At 40.6% G+C, this 20116-nt stretch overlaps 1 protein-coding gene across 1 annotated transcript; it reads right to left on the bottom strand.

The window, feature by feature from the left end:
- Nucleotides 1-1504: 1504 nt before the first annotated feature.
- AQP1 (aquaporin 1 (Colton blood group)) lies at nucleotides 1505-19588 on the bottom strand. Its single transcript, XM_042888439.1, has 4 exons — nucleotides 18994-19588; nucleotides 4968-5132; nucleotides 4678-4758; nucleotides 1505-3330 (listed from the first exon to the last, which is right to left on the bottom strand). Exons 1-4 carry the CDS (start codon nucleotides 19378-19380, stop codon nucleotides 3151-3153), a joined length of 813 nt encoding a protein of 270 aa, XP_042744373.1. The 5' UTR covers nucleotides 19381-19588; the 3' UTR covers nucleotides 1505-3150.
- Nucleotides 19589-20116: the final 528 nt, after the last annotated feature.

The following is a 20116-nucleotide window of genomic DNA, read 5'->3' on the forward strand; positions in this document are numbered from 1 at the left end:
AAACTACCAGGTGAGTACATCTCCAGAGATGCTTCTGTCTGTCCAAGGTATGGTAGATGGGACTGAAAAAAAAAGGAGAGCAGAGTGGATCATCTTCACTTGTTCCACTCTGCCAAGAAGTTTGGGAGAATGTATCTTAGGATGACCTGTGCAGGCACACACAGCTCTGTTCACATTGCCTGGGAATGGACCCCGTGCTATTTCATTTACTAGCATTTGTGTAGCCACTCGCTGTGAGTATTTGATATGCCATGAAATACCCAACAGATTGGATCTGAGACCATGACAGGTGGTCCTCAGCTAAACTACGGAAGCATCTGCCTTTGTTTTTTCATCTTCTTCTGTCAGAACAAGTGATAAATACATCCCTAGGAAACATGGCATAGATGTGTTCTCTTTATCAAATGGTCAGGAACCATTAGTGCATACACCATAGGAGCTCTTTTAAACAACTCTGCTCCAGGCTTCATCTCAATTCCAGGAAGATTTTGCTGGGTTTCTGGGCAACGTCATGTAAATACATTTGTTCACTTGACATTTGATAGTGGGTTTCGATACTTGCTACTTCGTGCTTTTAATTCCTTTGCCTGGGTAACCTCCAAATATTTTAATGCGTGCTGATAACTTGTAAGTGTGCTTGTCCAACATAAAGCAAAATCATTTGTGCCTGGAGTGGGGAGACCATTCGTAGCTATGGCCTTGCACTGTTTTGAAACTACTGCTCTCACGTCAGGATCTGAGTGCTAGAAAAGCACTTTGTGCAATTAAGATTTTCCTTCTCTCAAAAGAAGTGGGAGCAGATTTAAGTCTGGAATTCCACTCTAATGTGTTTTTACTTAATTTCCATGAACTTTGGAAACATTTTCAGTCTGAATACACTGACAAGTAACTCTTCATTTGCTCCTCTTGCTTCTTCACTGGGGGAATAGTTATCATGCATCTTTCCTTCTGTTATGTTTATTACAGGAATGATCAGCAGCGGCAGCTAGAGCACTGATATGACATATTATAAACATAATAGAAAGTCAATATTGCTTTTCTTCAATAATTTTTACTTTGAAGAGTAGAAAAAAAGAGATAATACTTTGTGCAAGAAGTAGGACAAAAATTCTGAATCTGCATCACTATCAGTGTTGTTACCTCAAGCTTGTCAAGGAAAGCTATTTATTTTGAATAATTCCTCCAACTGTTCTGTGTGGTCAGGTTTGTAAGGAAAAAAAATAAAGGACTGATTTGGGGTCAATGGATGTCCTAGAATATTGGCAAATTCTGGAATTTGATTGTGGAAACTCTGGATTCAACAGATTCTGAAAAGTTTGCATGCAGTCTTTGTACCCTACTTCATTTCTAAGTACATCTTAAATAGAGTTTGATTCTAGGTGAGGGCCTACTTTGCCATACAAAGAAGCTTTCTCAGTCTTACAGATGGGCACCTGAAAATACTATAGCAGAGGAAATGCAATGTGATGTAAAGAAATGAAAAAAGAACCATGAACATCTCATGTGTTAGCACAAATGATTTGGTTTATTTTTAAACCACCCCAAAATCCAATCATGCTGTATGTACACTGACAATACACAGGATTATGCACCAAAACTAGACAAGAAAAATTCTGGTTTGGTCTGCTGGCGTTTCTGTTTTTTGTTTTTTTCTTCTTTCTATCTTGTAAATCTGCTCAACTAGATGAAATGATCCAAACTATATGGATTCCTACGTCAACCCTCTTTCATTTTCACTCTCCATGCTGTCTGTCCACCAGGAGTCATCTGTCACTCATATAACCTCTGGGGTGCTTGTCTGAAGGGTTAACTGTGTCATTTTTATGTAGGTTTTCTCTGGGCCTCATTCTTTATGTAAAATGGTTTAGTGCAGAACAAGTATATCAGCACCTACCTGCTTCAGCTATAGTCTATAGTTAGTATGTGAGACCATCTACTGTTATGGGTTATTCAGGAAATCAAAGGTAGCACACACACTAAAACAAAAACAGAAAATCATCTTCCATTTTGTTTAGAATGTTAGTTTTCTTCATGTTTCCAGTGTCGTTTATTTTGCTAAGCTCTTATGAAAGTCCTTCCACTTGTTTTCTGCTCTTATTTTCTTACAAAACAGCATACTAAGCTTTCTGTATAAAACACATATATAAACATTTATATATATATATATATTTTATTTTTTTTAAATGACCCTCAAAATGGACTTACACACGGGTATGTATTTGTCCCTCATTAGAAAATATACTGTGTGTATCTCTATTAATTGTCCCTGAATGTCATAGCACTTGCTATTAAAATGGGGTCAGGAAGAAAGGAGTCTTTATTTTTTTTCCTGGTTTCTTTTCAAATATACAGTTAATTTACATAAGAGAAGCAAAAGTAGAACAGTCACAGGAACAATCAGGTCCTGTTTACATATCAGCACCATGTTGTTCTCATTGCTGTTGTAACTACTGCTCTTCAATCTCATTTCTAGTTATCACTTCCCAGGAATTCATGCATCTACACATTTTTTGGTTATCCCTTCACAACTGGATGCAGGTTCAGAGAGGATGAAACATTGAAAAATGTAAACAGATCTTGGAAATCTGGAGCTTCTTGTTCTGCTCAACAGTATTTCTGGTCCTCTTTCTTGGAGATTATCAACAATTTAGAAAATTATGGTTCTTTCTAGATAACAATTTTTAGCAGCCTTTGCTTCCAAAAGATGCTTCTGGGAAATGATTAAAGAATTTTTTTCATGTGCACTGCTGACATTAAATACCAGCCTTGCATTTCTATATAGATACTTTTTCTGGTAAAAACCCCTATGAATGGTACAGATGAAGTTTTATTCTTTCAGCAAACTATGCATCACTACTGCATGATGTGCTGGGAGGGCCAGCCACAGTGAATACACCAGCAAATTTGAAAGTAGTGAGAGAAGGGTTAAATATCAACCCAATTTATTTAGATCATGCTAATGAATTCTTGGCCTGAAGACAATGTAATTGAACAACCTCAGATATAAAAAAGCTATTTAGATTGGGTGCAAAAAAAAAAAAAAAAGGAAAACCATATTGAATTACAAAACAAAGTTCTTCTTGCTGGTTTACAAAGAGTCTATAACACTGATAAAAACCGATGCGTTCCCCCACCCCAACTTGTCCTTCTTTATTTTGGCTTCATCTCAACTCTGGAGTTCATATCATCTCCTTCCAGATCATACTCTTCTACTTGGCCGCTGGTCCACACCTTCACACGATCAGTCAGGTCACTGCTTCTGGGAGCCAGGATGAAGTCATAGATGAGGGCAGCACCTGCTCCTCCAATGATTGGGCCAACCCAGAAGATCTGGAACACAGTTCCAAGCCTGGTTAATGCATCAGGTAATCTTGCATTTGAAGCTGTTCTGCAAGTTTCTGCTTAAGTTCCTCTATATGAACTTCAGAGTGAAACCACAAACTGGATAAGGGACCCAGGAATGGATATCTGTGACTATACTGTCAACTTCTGATATTTAAAATGATGTATCTACTGGTTGCTCAAGCTATATTTGGCAGGCGGAGGGGAACGATCTCTAAAAGCAACAAGGGTGTGAGATTCATTTCTCACAGCAACCTTCAGTGATAGGTGAATCTGAAAGTAGTATTTAGTGAGGACCTAATTAGGGGCTTAACTTGCTGTTAGCTACTATTTAGCTAGGGACATTCCACAGGAGGCAAACAACTTTTGTAGGAAGAATAAGTATTTTAGCCAACAAGGTGATTTTAATAGAACAAATAGATCATTTTGAGGGATGTACTTGGCCAAAGAGATACTGAGTCTGAAAACATGTTTTCTTTATCCAGTGATATCAGTGGTTTAATAGGCATTATTATCACTCCCTTTTTCACCCTCTCTACAAAAGCAACACATTTTTTTCCACACAGTTCTGAAAACACTAACTCCTTGCTTAGCTTCATTATCCTAATATCCCAATGGAATTGTTGAGGTGGGAGAAAACTGTACAATTTCCACAGCATCCCCATTTTGTATGTAATACTTTTTAGATTAAAATGGCATTCATATCCAAAATTTCATTGCCCCATTGTACTGTCAGTGAACTTCCAAGAAATCTTGTGCAAAAAGATGCCAGAACAAGTGGGAGAGTTAGAACAAATTACACTGAGTTTTAGTGAAATAAGTACATGTTCATGAAGTTCCTCATTAAATATTTATCAATAATTAAAAAATCTGTGGTGTTTCCAGTGCACTTATCCATGGAAGTGCACAAGCATATTTAAGTGTAAGTAGATGGGCATTTTATTAGCTTCCAAATATTGCATAATTCACTGCATTTCTCAAGTTGGTTTTACTGGAATAATCATAGCAATTTACAAACTTAGTTTAAACAACGTATTCTCAACATAGGATTCACTAATGAGGCTTTCACGTTTTAATCATTTATTTATTTACTTACTTAAATAAGCATAAGGGGAAATAACCAGAGAAAATTAGCTGTATTACTTTGAAAACACACGATCATCTTGAGGAATCTGCATCTCCCAAAGATAGTCAGCAAAGAGCAAAAGGAGATTGTTCAGTGAAATAGGAACAGAAACTCAGCAACAGTTAGTTATTTGGATTTACGTATTTCTGATCTTGTAAATTGTGTATAAGCAGAATCTCTTGAAAGTTAAGCAAATTTCTTCTACTTACCCAATGATTTTCAAAGTTGTTGGCAATCAGTGCTGAGCCAAAAGATCTGGCTGGGTTAATTCCACAACCAGTGTAATCAATCTAGGAGTCAAAAGGATAAGCAGCAGTGAGTTATCAAAGTACATGTGGCATCTTCATTACACACCATTACCATGAACAGCATAGAATTAAGGTCAGTCTCTGAAGAGGAGGCAGAAGGATGGAACTCCTGTCTTGCCAATCTATCTTTCTTCACCAGCCCATATCGAGGAAGAGTACTGCACACATCAAAGATGAGAGCTAAAACTTACTGCAAGGAGATGTCCCAAGGCAACAGAGAGACCAATGGCCAGAGGTGCTGATCCTGAGACATCATTCCTTCTCCTGTCTGTGGTGGCAAGGACGCACAAAACCAGCTGGAGAGTAGCAATGATTTCAATTCCTAGTCCTTGGCCTGCATTGATTCCTTTTGCAAGCTGCATGGAGACAAGAAGGAAAGAAAAAAATCTGATATTCCTATCTGCCTTCACACAGTACAACAGAGTTTCACGGGGATGCTGTATCTCAATGCAGACCTCTACATTCATTTCTCTAGTTGTGCTTCCTTTGCTTAACAGCAAAAATAAAAAGGAGAGAGTTGAAACACACGCTATTGCACTCGAGTGTAGATATAACCATATATAACCATCTTTTGTTAGTGATAAAACATGGTGGTTGCATTCAGTGCATCCAGCCAAAGCAAACACTCAACCAGTAGACACAATGAGAATGTAACTGGTGTACGTGTGAAAGACAAATCTGTTAATGATTTGTCTTCAATAGAATATATCTGTAAAAATGACCTCTCTTGCCCTAAGACATTTATTCATTGCTTGTGAGAATGAGGATGCAGTGGTCAAATTAAACATTGCTCAACTTGACATTAGCAACAATTGCCAAACAAACAGGAGCATGAGGAGGAAGGGGCAAATAGAGTAAGAAAGTAGCACAGCTCTGAGTAGCCTGAAGGTACCTATCTCTGTTATCAACAAGTCACGTTAATCTTTTCTTCTCCTACCACTATTTATTTTCTGTTGTTTAACATGAACTCTTCAAAACGAGGTAGATGTAGATATTCCTACTGTATTATTGATCATAGAATCAGTTGAGTTTCTTAATAATGTATGTGTTATGGAACATATAGAAACCACAGAAATTCACATACATGAACATTAGAAGATAACAGCCTTTTCATGTTTCTGTAGTACTATTATAAAGTTTTCTTCAACAAGTAACCATGGATCTAAATTAATAATGATGTATCAGGGCTTTAATTCTGTTTCTAATGATTGCGTTCACTGGTGTCTTCGTTAAGACAAATCTTTATGAGCTGAACGAATTGTTGTTAAACAGAGGTAACTGCACTGCATAGATGGGATAAAACATGAGCTTGGACACATGCCAGAAAAACTGAGAATGTAAATGACTGAGTGTAGGAAGCATGCTCTGCAAAACATACACTCAGTAATAGAGCTATCAGTAGGTTGTCCCATCTGTCACAGCCTTTGTGTTAAATGTTGCAAGGTCATACATAACAAAAACGTAATTGCTTGTTATGTTGACCTGTCAGAAAAAATAAAACTATGGGAAATCATGTATTAAACCTCTTCACATGGCTTTACATTGCAATTTTCCTAAAATTAATATTTGAAAAAACTTTAAAACTTCAGGAGGTTTTGTTAAACCTATTCGCTTTCCACATTTGCTATTCAGTTTTCTCACTTCTTCTCTGTAACATAGAATAATACAATGTTTGTAAAAATAAGAGGATATTGTCTATCTTAACAACAGTGAAAATGTATTAATTTCTAAGAAATGACATCTGAAACATAAATAACATAATTTTGTATCTTGTTCTTTAACATGCAGAACAGGTAAACCTTGAGTTAGAATTCGTTTATAAAATTAGTTTATGAAACTAATATTAATTTATTAGTATAGCTAAGGAAATCTTTGTTCAAATGATGGATATTTTGGCTCCTGCAGGAGTAGAAACTAAAACCATCTTCAACACAAACATGATCTATGTGTGAGAAATATAAATTATGTACAAGTGAGTTGGCAGTGAGAATGACACGATCTAGAAATGCACACTGAACACCTGATATAATACTAAATTAGTATTCTATTACTTTTACCCTTTCCTTTTTAAAATAATCACTCCAAAGAAAGAAAGAAAGAAAGAAAGAAAGAAGAAAGAAAGAAAGAAAGAAAGAAAGAAAGAAAGAAAGAAAGAAAGAGAAAAAGAAAAAACGAAAAAAAGAAAAAAGAAAAAAAGAAAAAAAGAAAAAAAAAAAGAAAAAAAAAGACAAAAAGAGCAAAATTCTGCCTTCAAAACCTGTGATAATTCTTATCTTTGAGGAGAGGAAATTATAGTCTTCCTTTCCCTCCAGGAAAACAAATCCTAAGGTTGACGTGACTTGAGGTCATTCTCCCTGCTAATCAACACTTATTGATGGGCTGTGTGGAACCAAATAAAACCTGGAAATATTGTAGGAAACCTTTTGCTTTCCTCTAGCGTGTCACATTACGCAGATTGCCAGGGACGTAAGATTCTCCACTGCAAGAGCAAGAACTCTGGGCCGTGTTCCAAATGCAGACAGAGGCAAGCCTTGGATGTCCTGGTTTGCTGTGTTTGTAAGTATACTATCACATATGTTGGTTATTTGCCTACTTGTCAGAGTTGTAGTGTCACTACAGCAGTAGGCTGACCCTCCTAGACTACAGCAACACATGGAACACCATGAGTCTTCATCAAAATGTCTCCCTGCACAACAGGAGTGGTAGGAAGGTTAATTTCCTAGCATTCCATATAGACAGCCATCAAATTAAAATGAGCACTGATGTACACATGCATGTATCTGTATTTATCTAGTCCTTGGTCACAGTGGAGTTCAATATACACGACGGTAAATATCAGCTCATCTTAACTGATCTTAACATCTACTATTCTGCAATTCTGAGTATATTTGTGATTTAAGATGCCCATATCTGCTTAAAAAGATGGAAAAATGATTATTAAATAGATACAATAATGCCTTGAAGTGTAAGATGTATTCACCTATATGGTAGTGCTGGAGAGTAAGCATCCTTTTCCAGTGACTTGTACCACACTGAAATGACTTTCTTTGCTACATTGGTATGCTGATTACCAGTGATTATGACAAAAAATGCAGGGATATGGGCTGCTTTTGATGCATCTCTGGGAAAATCTCTGGCCTTTTTTCACCTTACGCCAATATCTCCCACACACTCTGCATTTTAGATGGCACTTTGTGTTCAGATGAATTGTTTCACTGAACATCATTTCTAAATCACTGCACTGTTTTGACGTGAAAAGCATCAGAAATGTACCTAAGAAATGGGTTGCTTTATTGGCAAGATCTGAAGATTACAGTGGGACATAAAGATAGCTGACCAGCTGAATCACTGCCTCGACTGCAGTGCTTTCATCTGAACAATTTCACCTTGATTGTAAAAGCACCAATATCATATGCAGAAGCATAGATGCAGACAGCCCACATGAAGTACATCCTTCCGTCAGCTGAATCCTGCCACCGTTGTTACTTGAGTTCAGTGTGACTCAGAACAAGATAGTGGGGAATAAAAAATAAAATGGCTGGAGTTTTTTTAATTAATAAAATTCCTATCTCGATCAGAAAGCCCATGGCTCCCGAGAAGAAATTGGTTGGGTGCTCAGTACTCAGGCATGTTGAATACTGAGTTCTGCACCACTGGATATTTCCAGTCACTACCATGAAAAAAACTGCTTGAGGTGAGCAACTGCTTTTTGTTTTTAGGGAATGAGTAACAGTTGCTTCTGTCTCTCCACAACATCAAATTGTTGTGATTTATCTGCAACTGGAACTATGGAAGATTCACTTAGGTGCCCATAGCTGCCATGTTTAACTGACTGACTTCCTCAGCTTCCAGCAATAGTGTGGGCAAATGGTATGTTTTATTTCTTTTTTTTTATTTTTCCCTCCTCTCTCCTTTTTTTTGGAACAGGATATTTATTAGATATCTGCCTTCAAAAGAGAAACAAGGACAGGAAATTAAACTGGCCCAAGGTAAACCCAACTTTGTACTTCTCCAGTGGCTTCATATTTTTCTCATCAGGAATCAAAGTATATCAGGCTCAAAGCTGTTTCCCGTTATATGGATAAGAGAGCTGTTATGCAAGGTGGTTTCATGATGTGATGCCATGCCTGCCTCATGTCATCCAACAAACTCAGCAAAAGGCAGCATCTTCTAGGGTTAACCTTGCTTTCATATAACAGGGATTAGTTTCTCATTATTCCTGAAAAAGATTAGGCCTCTGGAAATGTAGAAATCAACTTTTCAGTACGGGAATGTCAATTTTCTCCTCAGTTATGAAACACTTCACAGCAAGCAAAGCTGGCTGATGCTTTTTCAAGACAGAAAAGTGAAACCACGGCATCTTCTCAACACATCTGCATTAACTTTTATTAAAGTATTTTTAATATTCATGCTGGGAACAAGAACTGCTGCAACAAATAATATCTTTATGTCAGAGAGTCTTCCTTCTCTGTGGACTGAATTCAAATAAGATGCCATTTGCACCAGGCCTGATGTTTTCAGTCTTCCAGGTTAGCTTTTCTCTTCCATGGTAGACTTTTCTTAAGGGAAAATTTCTGTCATTTCTTCTCAACTCAACAGGAGTCTCCCTCCATGGCTATAATACTGGCAGACTATTTAAAAAATGAATCTCTTTATGTTTTCTTCTTACAGCTTAAGCCTTCCCATCTTAGTCTTTCCTTGTTTTCCTTGACGAGGAAATCTTTTCATACTGGTTTAAATGGTTTATGCTCTCCTTTACATCCTTACACCAGAAATATCCAACATGCTTCTTCACACCAAACTAACATTTAAGTCTTTTGCTGGGCAGAGTTAGTTGATACGCTGCTCTTTGAATGCAATCTCAGAAATTAATCTTCCTACTTCCCTCAAAGCTGCCCGTCGTTTTGTCTGTTCTTCTAATTCTTTCAGCTCCACGTTTACCATGCTCGTAACTTGATAACTCCTGTCATAGTAACCTCCCCTTCTCCGGCTGGAATTGCTATAAACCTCCCTTTAACTCACAGTCCAAACGTATCCTTCGCTATTTAGCCACAGTTATTCTCTTCTCTCCTTGCAATTTAATAACATTACTCTGAAACTGATGATTCTGTACTCATTATTTACTCATTAGGGATCCCGAAAGTAGAAAGGTCACATTCCTTCAGTAAGTAGAGTGAAAGAGAGAGATCTAAAGAGTTTCATTTAAAATTATATAGCAAGAGCACTCAGATGGAGCTGCTTATGAGGCAAAGGATTAGCTTTGGATTGAATCCTAGGTCAACAATAGAAGCATTCAGCAGAACCTACGGACAAAACATGTTGTCCTTTGTTAGGTTATCCTTCCTACAAATACAGCCTTCAGAGTTCTAAAGGGGGCACGTTCAGTTCCCCAAGCGCAAATTATGTTTTCCATTCTTTGGTCAGCGGACAGCCTGCAGGAACAAGGCTAACCTCCCTCCCACCCCATCCTCCAGCTGATGGGAACCTGGCCTGGGCTTTGTCTCGCAGCAGCCTGGGATGCAATAAAGAGAAGAGTGATGGCCAATGACACGTAGTAAAAGCCAGTAACTGTATGGGACTTCCATTTAACACAGTTAGTTGGAGAAAGGCCGTTTGTTAAACAGTCTCATTTACACTTTAACCTGATGTGGCCCTGGGAAACATGTTTTTTTCTTTTCTTTTTTTTTTTTTTTCTTTTTTTTTCCTATGAAATAAACAGCTATTATTCAGAGGATGCAGAGTAGTGATATTTTCCTTTGCACAGCCAAACACAAATAAATTGTTCATTTTCAGTAGAATACGTGAAGCACTCATTTATATCAGGGTGCTGTTTATGGCCTCTCATATTGTCAGCCCAAAAGGAGATGGTGGTTCTTGTGTTCAAGAAACGTTTAAACGCTGCACTAAGGGACATGGTTTAGTGGGGAAATACTGGTGATAGGTGGCCAGTTGGATTGTATGATCTTTGAGGTCTTTTCCAACCTTGGTGACTCTATCTTTCTATGATTATATGATTCAATGGGGAAATGAAGACATATCTGAATTTTGAGTTTTGTGCAATCTACCTTTCAGAGTTGCTCCTGGAATAACCGTCTAGATTCAAACAAAAGCCACAGCATAGTTTTTGGCAATTGCACCAAAGTGATGTTCACTTTGCACTGCTAGAAAATCCCTTCAGCCCACCTGCAAAGTTTTCAAACTTCCCACTTTTGAGGTAGTTCTTACTGCCAGTCTTTTGCAGAGCATTCAAGAGATCTACATGAGTTGAAAGTACAGCTCTAAGTGTGAGCACTGCAGTGCAGAAATTAGGGAAAAATTTCCAGATCCCTTTCTACCTTGATCATCAAGCAACAGGTCCTATGAAAGGAAGAAGTAGAGGCCATGCCTGAGCTTACTTATTTTCATTCCTTGTTTCAAATGCACTCATCATAACTTCAAGGGAAATTACATAAATATATGTAAGGAAACTTGAACCACACTTCTGCTTTCAAAGCCTTCATTAACTTCTCCTGGCACAGAAAGTGTCAAGAGCATGGAAAATTTGCTTTTTGGTGGTACCTCTCAGTGGTTACTGCAGAAGGGATGCACAGGAATCTGCTTGGAAAGTACATGGAGGATTTCTTGGCTGCTTTCCCATCCTCAGATGTTAAAAGAGAAACCTCTTGCAGAGCTCTCAGCATACTTTTTTGGCCTCCTGCTGCTTAAAGAGTTTCCTTCAGGATGTCTGACAGGCCTGTACATTTGATTTAACAAATTATTGTTGTGCCATAGCTTCAGATATCATGTACTTCAGTGGAGTTGCAAGAGGTAAATACCAGCACGAGCTTTGGCTCTGAATGCCAGAAAGTGTAGTGCTTTCCCATCAGGTTGTGTGTTAATAAATACACATACACCCCATTCTGCTCCCAGACAGGGCAGGAAAACCTACATCAGACATTCACTTGCTCCGTGACATTGGCATTAACTTTGTACTGAGGGTTCTGAGGAGCACACGGAATACAGAAAGGCAGGGGAACACAGAATCTGGGAAACACAGACAAGAACTGTGGAGCTGTGAAACAGTGGAATAGTTTGGTGTGGTTTCTTTAACCCAGGAACAAAGATTTTTTTCTAAGAATAAAGATCTTTTTGAGAAATTAATTACAATATCAGGTAAAGATCTCTCGTTTATTGAATACTCTCAATTAAGTTAGAGCAAGACAAATAAGCAAGAATGTACGACTGCTCTAAAGAAAACAGGCAATTTCCTCTTGAGACAAACAGGAAATTTTTCAAGGGCTATTTTTTCTTCCTGTAGTACTTGTAATGTGTTTCAGTATCCTTGTTTTAAGAAATGCTTCTCCTAAAGGTAACAATACACAAGCCAGATAGTTATACTTCTTAGGATTCTCTGACTAAAGGGATGCTGTTGTCAACACGCTCAAAGGTCCAAATTATCTCCTAAGATACATGAGCCCTGCTGCAATGACTTGCTGTTTTTAACAGCGTGAGATCCATAATATTCATTGTCATGTTTCTTGTGGAAATTTCTATTTGTCCTTAGATTCTTGCCATAGAATCACAAAATCCTGAAATAGTTTGAGTTGGAAAGGATCTTAAAGTCCATCTAATTCTAAGCCTTGCCATGGGCGAGGGCATCTCCCACCAGACCCAGATCACGTTGCCCAAAGCCTAATTGAATTTGGCCTTGAGCACTGCCAAGGATGGGCCATCATATCTTGTCTGGGCAGCCTGTGCTTGGGTCTCATCACTGTCACCGTGAAAGATTGCTTCCTACCATCTAATCTAAAACCCCCCTCTTAAAGCCATTCCCCCTTGCCCTATCACTACAGTCCTGGATAAAGAGTCCCTCCCCAGCTTTCTCCTAGGTTTCTTTTAGGCCACGTCAGATCTTGATTAAAAATTAATACTTACTAACATATATTTTTAATGTAAAGTGAAATTAAATTAGAATATGGAATTTGGGTCAACCTGATCTGAAAAGTCATTCTATATGTCTGTCTGTCTGTCTGTTTATCAATCTATCTATCCACATATCTAACCACAAATCTATCCAACAATCTATCCCTCTATCTTTCTGTGTCTCTATCTTTCTATCTATTATGTGTGAGTGTGTGCCTGCAGATGTGTGTATGCCTAAGCACAAAATATCCCAATGTATATGACATAATACATAGAGTGCCAAGGAAAGGAGAACAACTTTAACTGTTCATTCACCAGTCAGGAAGGGAAAAAGTTATTTTCCTTCTTTACTTCCTTCATACTTATTCCTACTTATTTGGACAGCTGGTCAAAAACAGAAACATATATATGTATGTTCAAAAAAAGACCCACAGCCATGAACTAATTTGAATTACAACATTAACCAATCTTACAAATTAATAGTATTTTTATCTCTGTTGCAACTCATTTTAAAAGCCTACATACCCACTTTTCATCAATTTATATCTTTTCTGTTCAAATAGGACCTTTATTCTGAGGCTTGCAGAGTATTTTTCAAACAGTGCACCAATCATCCTCGGATCCCCTGGACGCTGACCTTGTTCATGGCTTGAAACCCACTTTGGACTACTCTGTTTTAGCACTGAAGGATTAACCATCTTAAGAAAGGTGATCAACAAGGGCCTCATCATGCATCAAAAACATCCACACTACTGCACCTCTATGTGCTCCCTGCCAACCACCCATGGAGGTGTTCCAGAACTGAGGAGATGTGGCACTGAGGGACATGGTGGGAGTGAGCTGGGGTTAGACTTGGGGATCTTAGTGGTCTTTTCCAACCTCAGTGATTCTGTGAAAAGCTTAGGGAATGGTTATCTCATTACGGAGCAGAAGCACTAAGCCAATTTTTTGTAGAAACGAAAATAAAAATAATCTCTGAGTCTTAAAAATAGAATGAGAGCCATAACCCTCGTTATTCTCAAAGGTACTGGAAGATGGGTGATAACATCAGTTTTAAATCTCAGCCCAGATATTTCTGCTGTCTCGTGTGAACTCCTTAGAAAGCAGCTGTGGCTGTGGCCATTCCTAAGCAGGTGCCTTTCCTATGTTCCACCTTCCTGGCATGCTGTGATTCAATACAATGCTGGCAAGCCATAAAAGACGGCTGCTGCAAGATTGAAATCGAATAAAGAGCTATTGTGCTACTCTTTGTTAAGAAACAAAAAATTATGGACTAATCTCATGTACAGGAACCATTTTGCTCACTCTGAAAGTGCAGCTGCTTCTGGTCCCATGTTGCAGCTCCAGAGTTTAAGTACACAGATATGCAGGCAACGTTGGCTGGAGGATCTTAAATCTGATCAAAAACAGGGAAGGCAGAGGGCGGTGATACAGAGAATGAAGCTGATGGCATGGAAGCTGGACGTAGTCTGCATTGAAAAAAGGTATCAGGACACTTGTAATAAGCACAAGACTTCAGGAAAGCAACTGCATATCTCATCCATCCAGTGGCACCCTGGCAACCACATTCTCTGTACTGAGTCAGAGAAATAGTGGCATCGTTTAATGCTTAATCAATCACTGACTCAGTTGTCCACTCATGCTGTCAAGCTCTCTGTTTATTTTGGAAACTCTACCAACGCAACCAGACACTGCTTAATTTGAGGCTGGAGGAGAGCAGACTCAGAGGGCGTGGGCAGAAGGAGAGGGAAATCACAAAGGGGAAGCAATGAGTCACCAACACCAAGCATTCAAGTCCTACTCCCATGGCAGGAGGGCCATGGCTGGTAGGACCGTATGTGGGAATTTTGGAGCTTCCTACAGCCTGTGATGCCCTCAAGGCAGCTAAAGGAGGCAGAGATTTGATCACACTGAAAACCCAAAGGGTGTTCCAGGAGCAAGTGACTTCCCACGTTGTAGGAGTGGTATCTATATGGCTATCCATCAGTCTTGAATAGATACTCCAGACCTCCAAAATCATAGAATCATAGAACGGCCTGGGTTGCAAAGGAGCACGATGCTCATCCAGTTCCAACCCCCTGCTGTGTGCAGGTCACCAACCAGCAGCCCAGGCTGCCCAGAGCCACATCCAGCCTGGCCTTGAATGCCTGCAGGGATGGGGCATCCACAGCCTCCTTGGGCAACCTGTGCCAGTGCCTCACCACCCTCTGGGGGAAAAACTTCCACCTCATATCCAACCTAAACCTCCCCTGTCTCACTTTAAAACCATTCCCCTTGTCCTGTCATCGTCCACCCTTGTACACCAGCTGTTCCCCCTCAGCCCACACATCCACACACTCTGTGGGGTTTGCTGGGGAACCCTCCAGCCTCCCTCCTTCCCTGCACTGCCACCGACCTGCTGGATGGAGTAGAGTTTGATTTTCAAAACAGAGTTCTTCTATTTGTTGTTCTTGGTTGTTTTCCTTTTCATTGTATTGATCCTGAGCAAAGCTACCTGCGGGTCTGTTTTTCTTCCCTACAACTTTTGATCCATTTGGAACAATATATATATATATTTAGTTTTTATAATCTTTGAGGCAGATTTTTCAAAGTATTTCCATACGATGGCTCCCCAGTTCTGGCATTTAAGTCAGTATATAGAAATGCAGACACTACTGAAAATCATTAATTGGTAAAGGAGTGTCTGCATTTTTTCAGAAGATGACCATTTTCACACAAAATGAAAAACAACCGGAAACAAACAAACAAAAAGAGAAATAAATAATTTTGCTCAGCACGTTTTTAATAGCCTGATGAAAGTTCTCACAATAAACTTTGCTGAACAGCAAATATTGTGTTACCTTAGAGGTCAGACGTCTCCTCTCACCTGTCTTTCCTGCTTGAGCTCTTTGTTGGCCATTAATTGCCCATGATGAGTAGTTTCTTCCACTATCCAAACTACAGATCTGTCCTCACTAGACAATAGCCAAGTGTGTTGGCAGATGAGTGCACTTTGGATTGTGTTTTCTCTATTCTTACATTTTTACCTAATGGAGATTTATAAAATGGAGTAATCCAGCTGCCAAAAAAAAAAACCCAAAAGCAAAAAAAAAGATGCTAGATGATACAAGTATAAACATTCAAATTCTTAGAACAACAAACACTGAGTACTGCTCTTTCAGTTTTTTCAGTGCTCCAAGTTTTTGCTTGGGCAATCACGCTACTACTGAAATACAGGGGAAGTTTTGTCTTAAAAGGATTCAGTAATCCAAACACCTCTCTGAATATTGTCCAGAATTTCTTACTTAGAACCAGGCAAAGTTAAAAAAGTTTGCATTGACTTCAGTGAAGTTTAGATCAAACTCCTCATGTGGGACAGTTTTGCTTGCCTCTAAGAATAAAACAGACCTTCCTATTGAATATGGTAAAGGAGCATCCTGCGTTCTTCTGCCCTCTTTCTCTATTCAGCCCTGTACCTTCCATTCCTGTATTCTGTGCTCTGTTTGCTTGCATTTTCCTTCCCTTTGGGCAATAAGAAAGGCACAGATTCATCACACAATCAAGGTTCACAAGGCTGGAGCCTCATCATACCAAGTTTCCTCTACAGTAAAGGAAAAGATCTAGGTCTCTCTATAGGACAACAGAGAAGGTCTAAGAGCTGAAATACCTTTGTTTGTCTCCTCCCTATGAGCTGGCACAGAACCTAAGGAATTGATATCAGCTCTAAGGCCCCTTGGTGCAGGATCTGCAGCTGGGCAGGATAAAACAGAATCTATCCCACCCATGCAATCCCACCCAGCATCAGCGAGGGCACTGGATAGCCACTGATTCCATTGACTTGTTTCCACCATAATTTTCCTGCAAAAAAAAAAAAAAAAACCACAAAAAAACACCCTTTCAAGTCCTTGGCAAGGCCTGAAAAGAGGAAGCAGTCATGCATACCCAAGCCACCTTCCCAAGCTTTGCCAAAATGGAGCACTCCCTTTCTTTCTATTCTTTTTTTCAGTAGTGAATCTATACCTCATTTTCTACTAGAAGGATAAGAAGACAAAATAGGCATCAGGAATGCCAGCTCTGCCCCTCCCCTCCTTATTCTCAGGTTGAAAAGCAAGCATGACATCAAAGCAAGTCTCTGTGGATCTCCTTATGCTCTGTTTGCTGAAGGAGGCAGTGCAGTGTGACTTCAGGATGTGTCCCGTGGTGATCAGCTGTGCATGAGGACAGCTGTTGTGTTGTCCCCATGCTGGGCTCAGACCCACTGCCCCCTCAAATCCCCACCTTCCCTCCCCAGCTGTTCCCAGCTGAGTGGGAAAAGAATGGATTTGCTTTCCTCACCAGTTGCTTCTTACAGGGGACAGCTGTTGCTCTCCCCATTTCCTGAAATGTCTCCCCCCCCCCACCTCAGCCTCTTCTATCCAGAACATTTATTGCTGGATAGGAAATAGAAAATAAAAGATCAAAACTCTGAGTACACATCCTCCTACCATTGATTTTATGGCATTGGAAAAGGTGCACTGAATGTATTCCAGCGGAGGGGCAAGGCTTCCACTCTCAAATGCAGTTTTTGTGATTCACAGAGTGATTTTTCCATCTCTGACTTCTCCCTACTTAGATGCCTTTGTGCAGAGCTCTGACTTAAATCTTTGCAACTTGAATTACCAACAGAGGAGCAAGCTTTTGGGGTGGTCCCTTACACCCACTTTGCAAACAGCCAATTTCAGGGCTTCAGGGCAAAGGAAGCAGCCAGCCACAAGTGCTTTGTGGCAGGCAAAAGGCAAAGACCAAATGGGAATGCTGCTGAAAGCAGACCTCCCATGTTCCATGGCAGCTGGCAGCCAAACCTCTCGAGGAAACCACCGGGGCGGGTACCCTGTCCCATGCGGTTCAGCATTTCCCTCTGCCAGTGGTTTCAGAGGAAAGGATCACGTCTCACACACAGAGCCAGAGCCCACTGGAGTTAATAAAAAGATTCCCTCTCCTTCGCCAGAAAATGTTTTGAATGATCCCAGAGGAGTTTCCAGATGGGTGGCAGGTTGGGATCCCTGCAGGGAGGTGAGCAGCCTCGGCAGTGACCTCCTTAATGTCACCTTTCTGTTTTCAAAAGCTCCTCTTCCTCACGCTTAGAAATAACTCCCATGCCACAGAATGCTTAAAACTTTTATTTTCCTTTTTTTTTTTTCTTCCCTAAAATGTTTTCTGAACTGATATTGTATTTATATTTGGAGCTTTGTGCACCAGTGTGCATAAGATTTCAAATACATTCAAGTTCCAAACTGCATTGACTATACTGCAAGAGGGGGGCCATAGAAAAGCTACAAAATTCTTAATAGAATCAAGTGAGATAAGTGACCAGAAGGAAATTTCCACTTATAGTACTCCTCTGGGTATTGCTGTGGCTGTAGGACTTCCTTACTGACATCCACTGACAGTGGGATGATTTCATGTTGAAAAGGGTAACTATCCCTATTGCTCTTGTTATGGTACAAAGACAACAGCAGAGAAGAACAATACATGGAGGAGGAGGGGTTGCCACCATGCAGCTGTCTGCATGCTGTAATGGTCAACAGCTGTGAGCACCTGGATGGGAGAGGTCTGAAACCTGCACCTCTCATAAATGCAGATTCCTCACTTCATCCTCTGAATTACACCTGAGAAATCCATTTTTTTTTTTCCCCTCATTTTTGCTCAGTTAAAGTAGGAAAAAGAAGAAAAGTGCTGCTAAGATTCTGAATCAGGCAGGATGAAAGCACTGTGCCAAATGCAACAGGTGATGCTCACACCTTTTGTGATAGGATTTCTCCTGCTACCCATCTCTCTCACTGGTCCCATAGGTTCTTGCACTGCACTCATCAGGTTACACAAACTATTAATGAGGTATTGAAAAAGAATCACATTCACAGATGTGAAAACACCGGTGCATACACATTAACCAGCATCACGAGCCAAAGACGTGTTACCTGAGACCTTCAGAATCAGGAAAGAGGAAAGTCATGCAAATGACAGCGATTTCAATGTTACATTTGTACCAAAAGGCACTTTTCTGCAGCATGGATATGCAAAATTGAACACGAGCAAAACTGATAATGACCATAAAGCTCTGAAAAAGAACGGACAGAAGGGACCATCCCTATGGCATCTCTTACCAAAGAAAAGGATTAAAATAGCGCTTCAGCTGACAGCAGTGAGTGCATGCACCCTGCCATCAGTCAGGACAAGTGCCCTGCCTGAGATCACCACCTCCACCACACACATCCTTATAGGTGTTGCCCTCTCAGTTCTACTCAGGAAAAAAAAGAGCTGGGGGGAAAAGGGGGGGACAGTGAAGTTTCAGCTTACCGCATTGAGCCCCAGGGAGTTGTGGGGCAGAGAGGAGGTGACTCCGGACAGGATGGCGGTGGCCACCACTGCCCCCAGGCACTGGGCGAGGATGTACATCAGCGCCTTGAAGATGCTGATCTGGCAGCTCAGCAGGAGGCCCAGGGTCACCGCTGGGTTCAGGTGGGCACCGCTGATGTGGCCCACGCTCTGCGCCATGGTCGCGATGGATAACCCAAAAGCCAGCGAAACCTTCACGTTGTCCTGAGTTGCTGATGTCCCGTTGACTGACACTGGGAAATTAAAACCCAGAGCCGAGCCAATGCTGATAAAAATAAAGAGGATCATGGCGAGGAACTCGGCCACCACCGCCCTCCAGAACATCTTCTTTTTGAATTCGCTGGCCATCTCTCCTCTCTCTCTGCCCTCCTCTCTCTCTTCTGTTTCTTTCTCCCGCCTGATATTTTCCCTTCGAGGTCTGAAGAGAAAGCTGGAGAAAAAATACGGTCCTTGGATTATTTATAGGGCTTTGGGTGGTCTGTAGGAGGGAAGGGGTGTTGCACAAAAGGAGGAAAGAACATCTACATCGATGCTGACTGCTAGATTGATGTAAGACACTGCACGCTTGCCAAAGTTTTTTCTTCCTTTTTTTTTTTCTCCCTCTCCCTTAACTGCCTTCCATCTCTGCTGCCGTTTTTAAGAGGCTTTTTCAAGCCTTTGGAAGAGCCCTTGGGAGTGCCCTGGGAATGTTATGCTCACTCTGCTTAACATCCCTCATCCTTCAGGTCGCAGCGAGGGCTGTCGCGGGGTCTCAGCCTGACGCAGGGCTGAAAGGAGAAGCTCTCCGCTGAGTTACTGCGCTCAGCTCCGCGGCAGCTGAGGGACATCCAGCAATAGTAAACAGAGCTGACAACTAAATCCACGCTCTAGAGACGGAAAGATCCCTGTTTCATTTGAAAACAGATAGACAAGTCTCTCCTGCTGGCACCCTGGGGACCGGGTGCGTTTTGGCCATCCTGACCACGAACGGACAGACAGAGAGCAACGTGCACTGATCTGAGTCGGCTGAGGCAGGGCTCGCTCCCCACCTCCGTGACCGCTGTGTAAATCGGACCAGACACGGCAGCAAAGGGAAGCTTCCCAT

Source organism: Lagopus leucura, unplaced genomic scaffold (genome assembly GCF_019238085.1).
Source record: "Lagopus leucura isolate 7727_CA_CO unplaced genomic scaffold, USGS_WTPT01 Super-Scaffold_100157, whole genome shotgun sequence".
Taxonomy (NCBI): domain Eukaryota; kingdom Metazoa; phylum Chordata; class Aves; order Galliformes; family Phasianidae; genus Lagopus; species Lagopus leucura.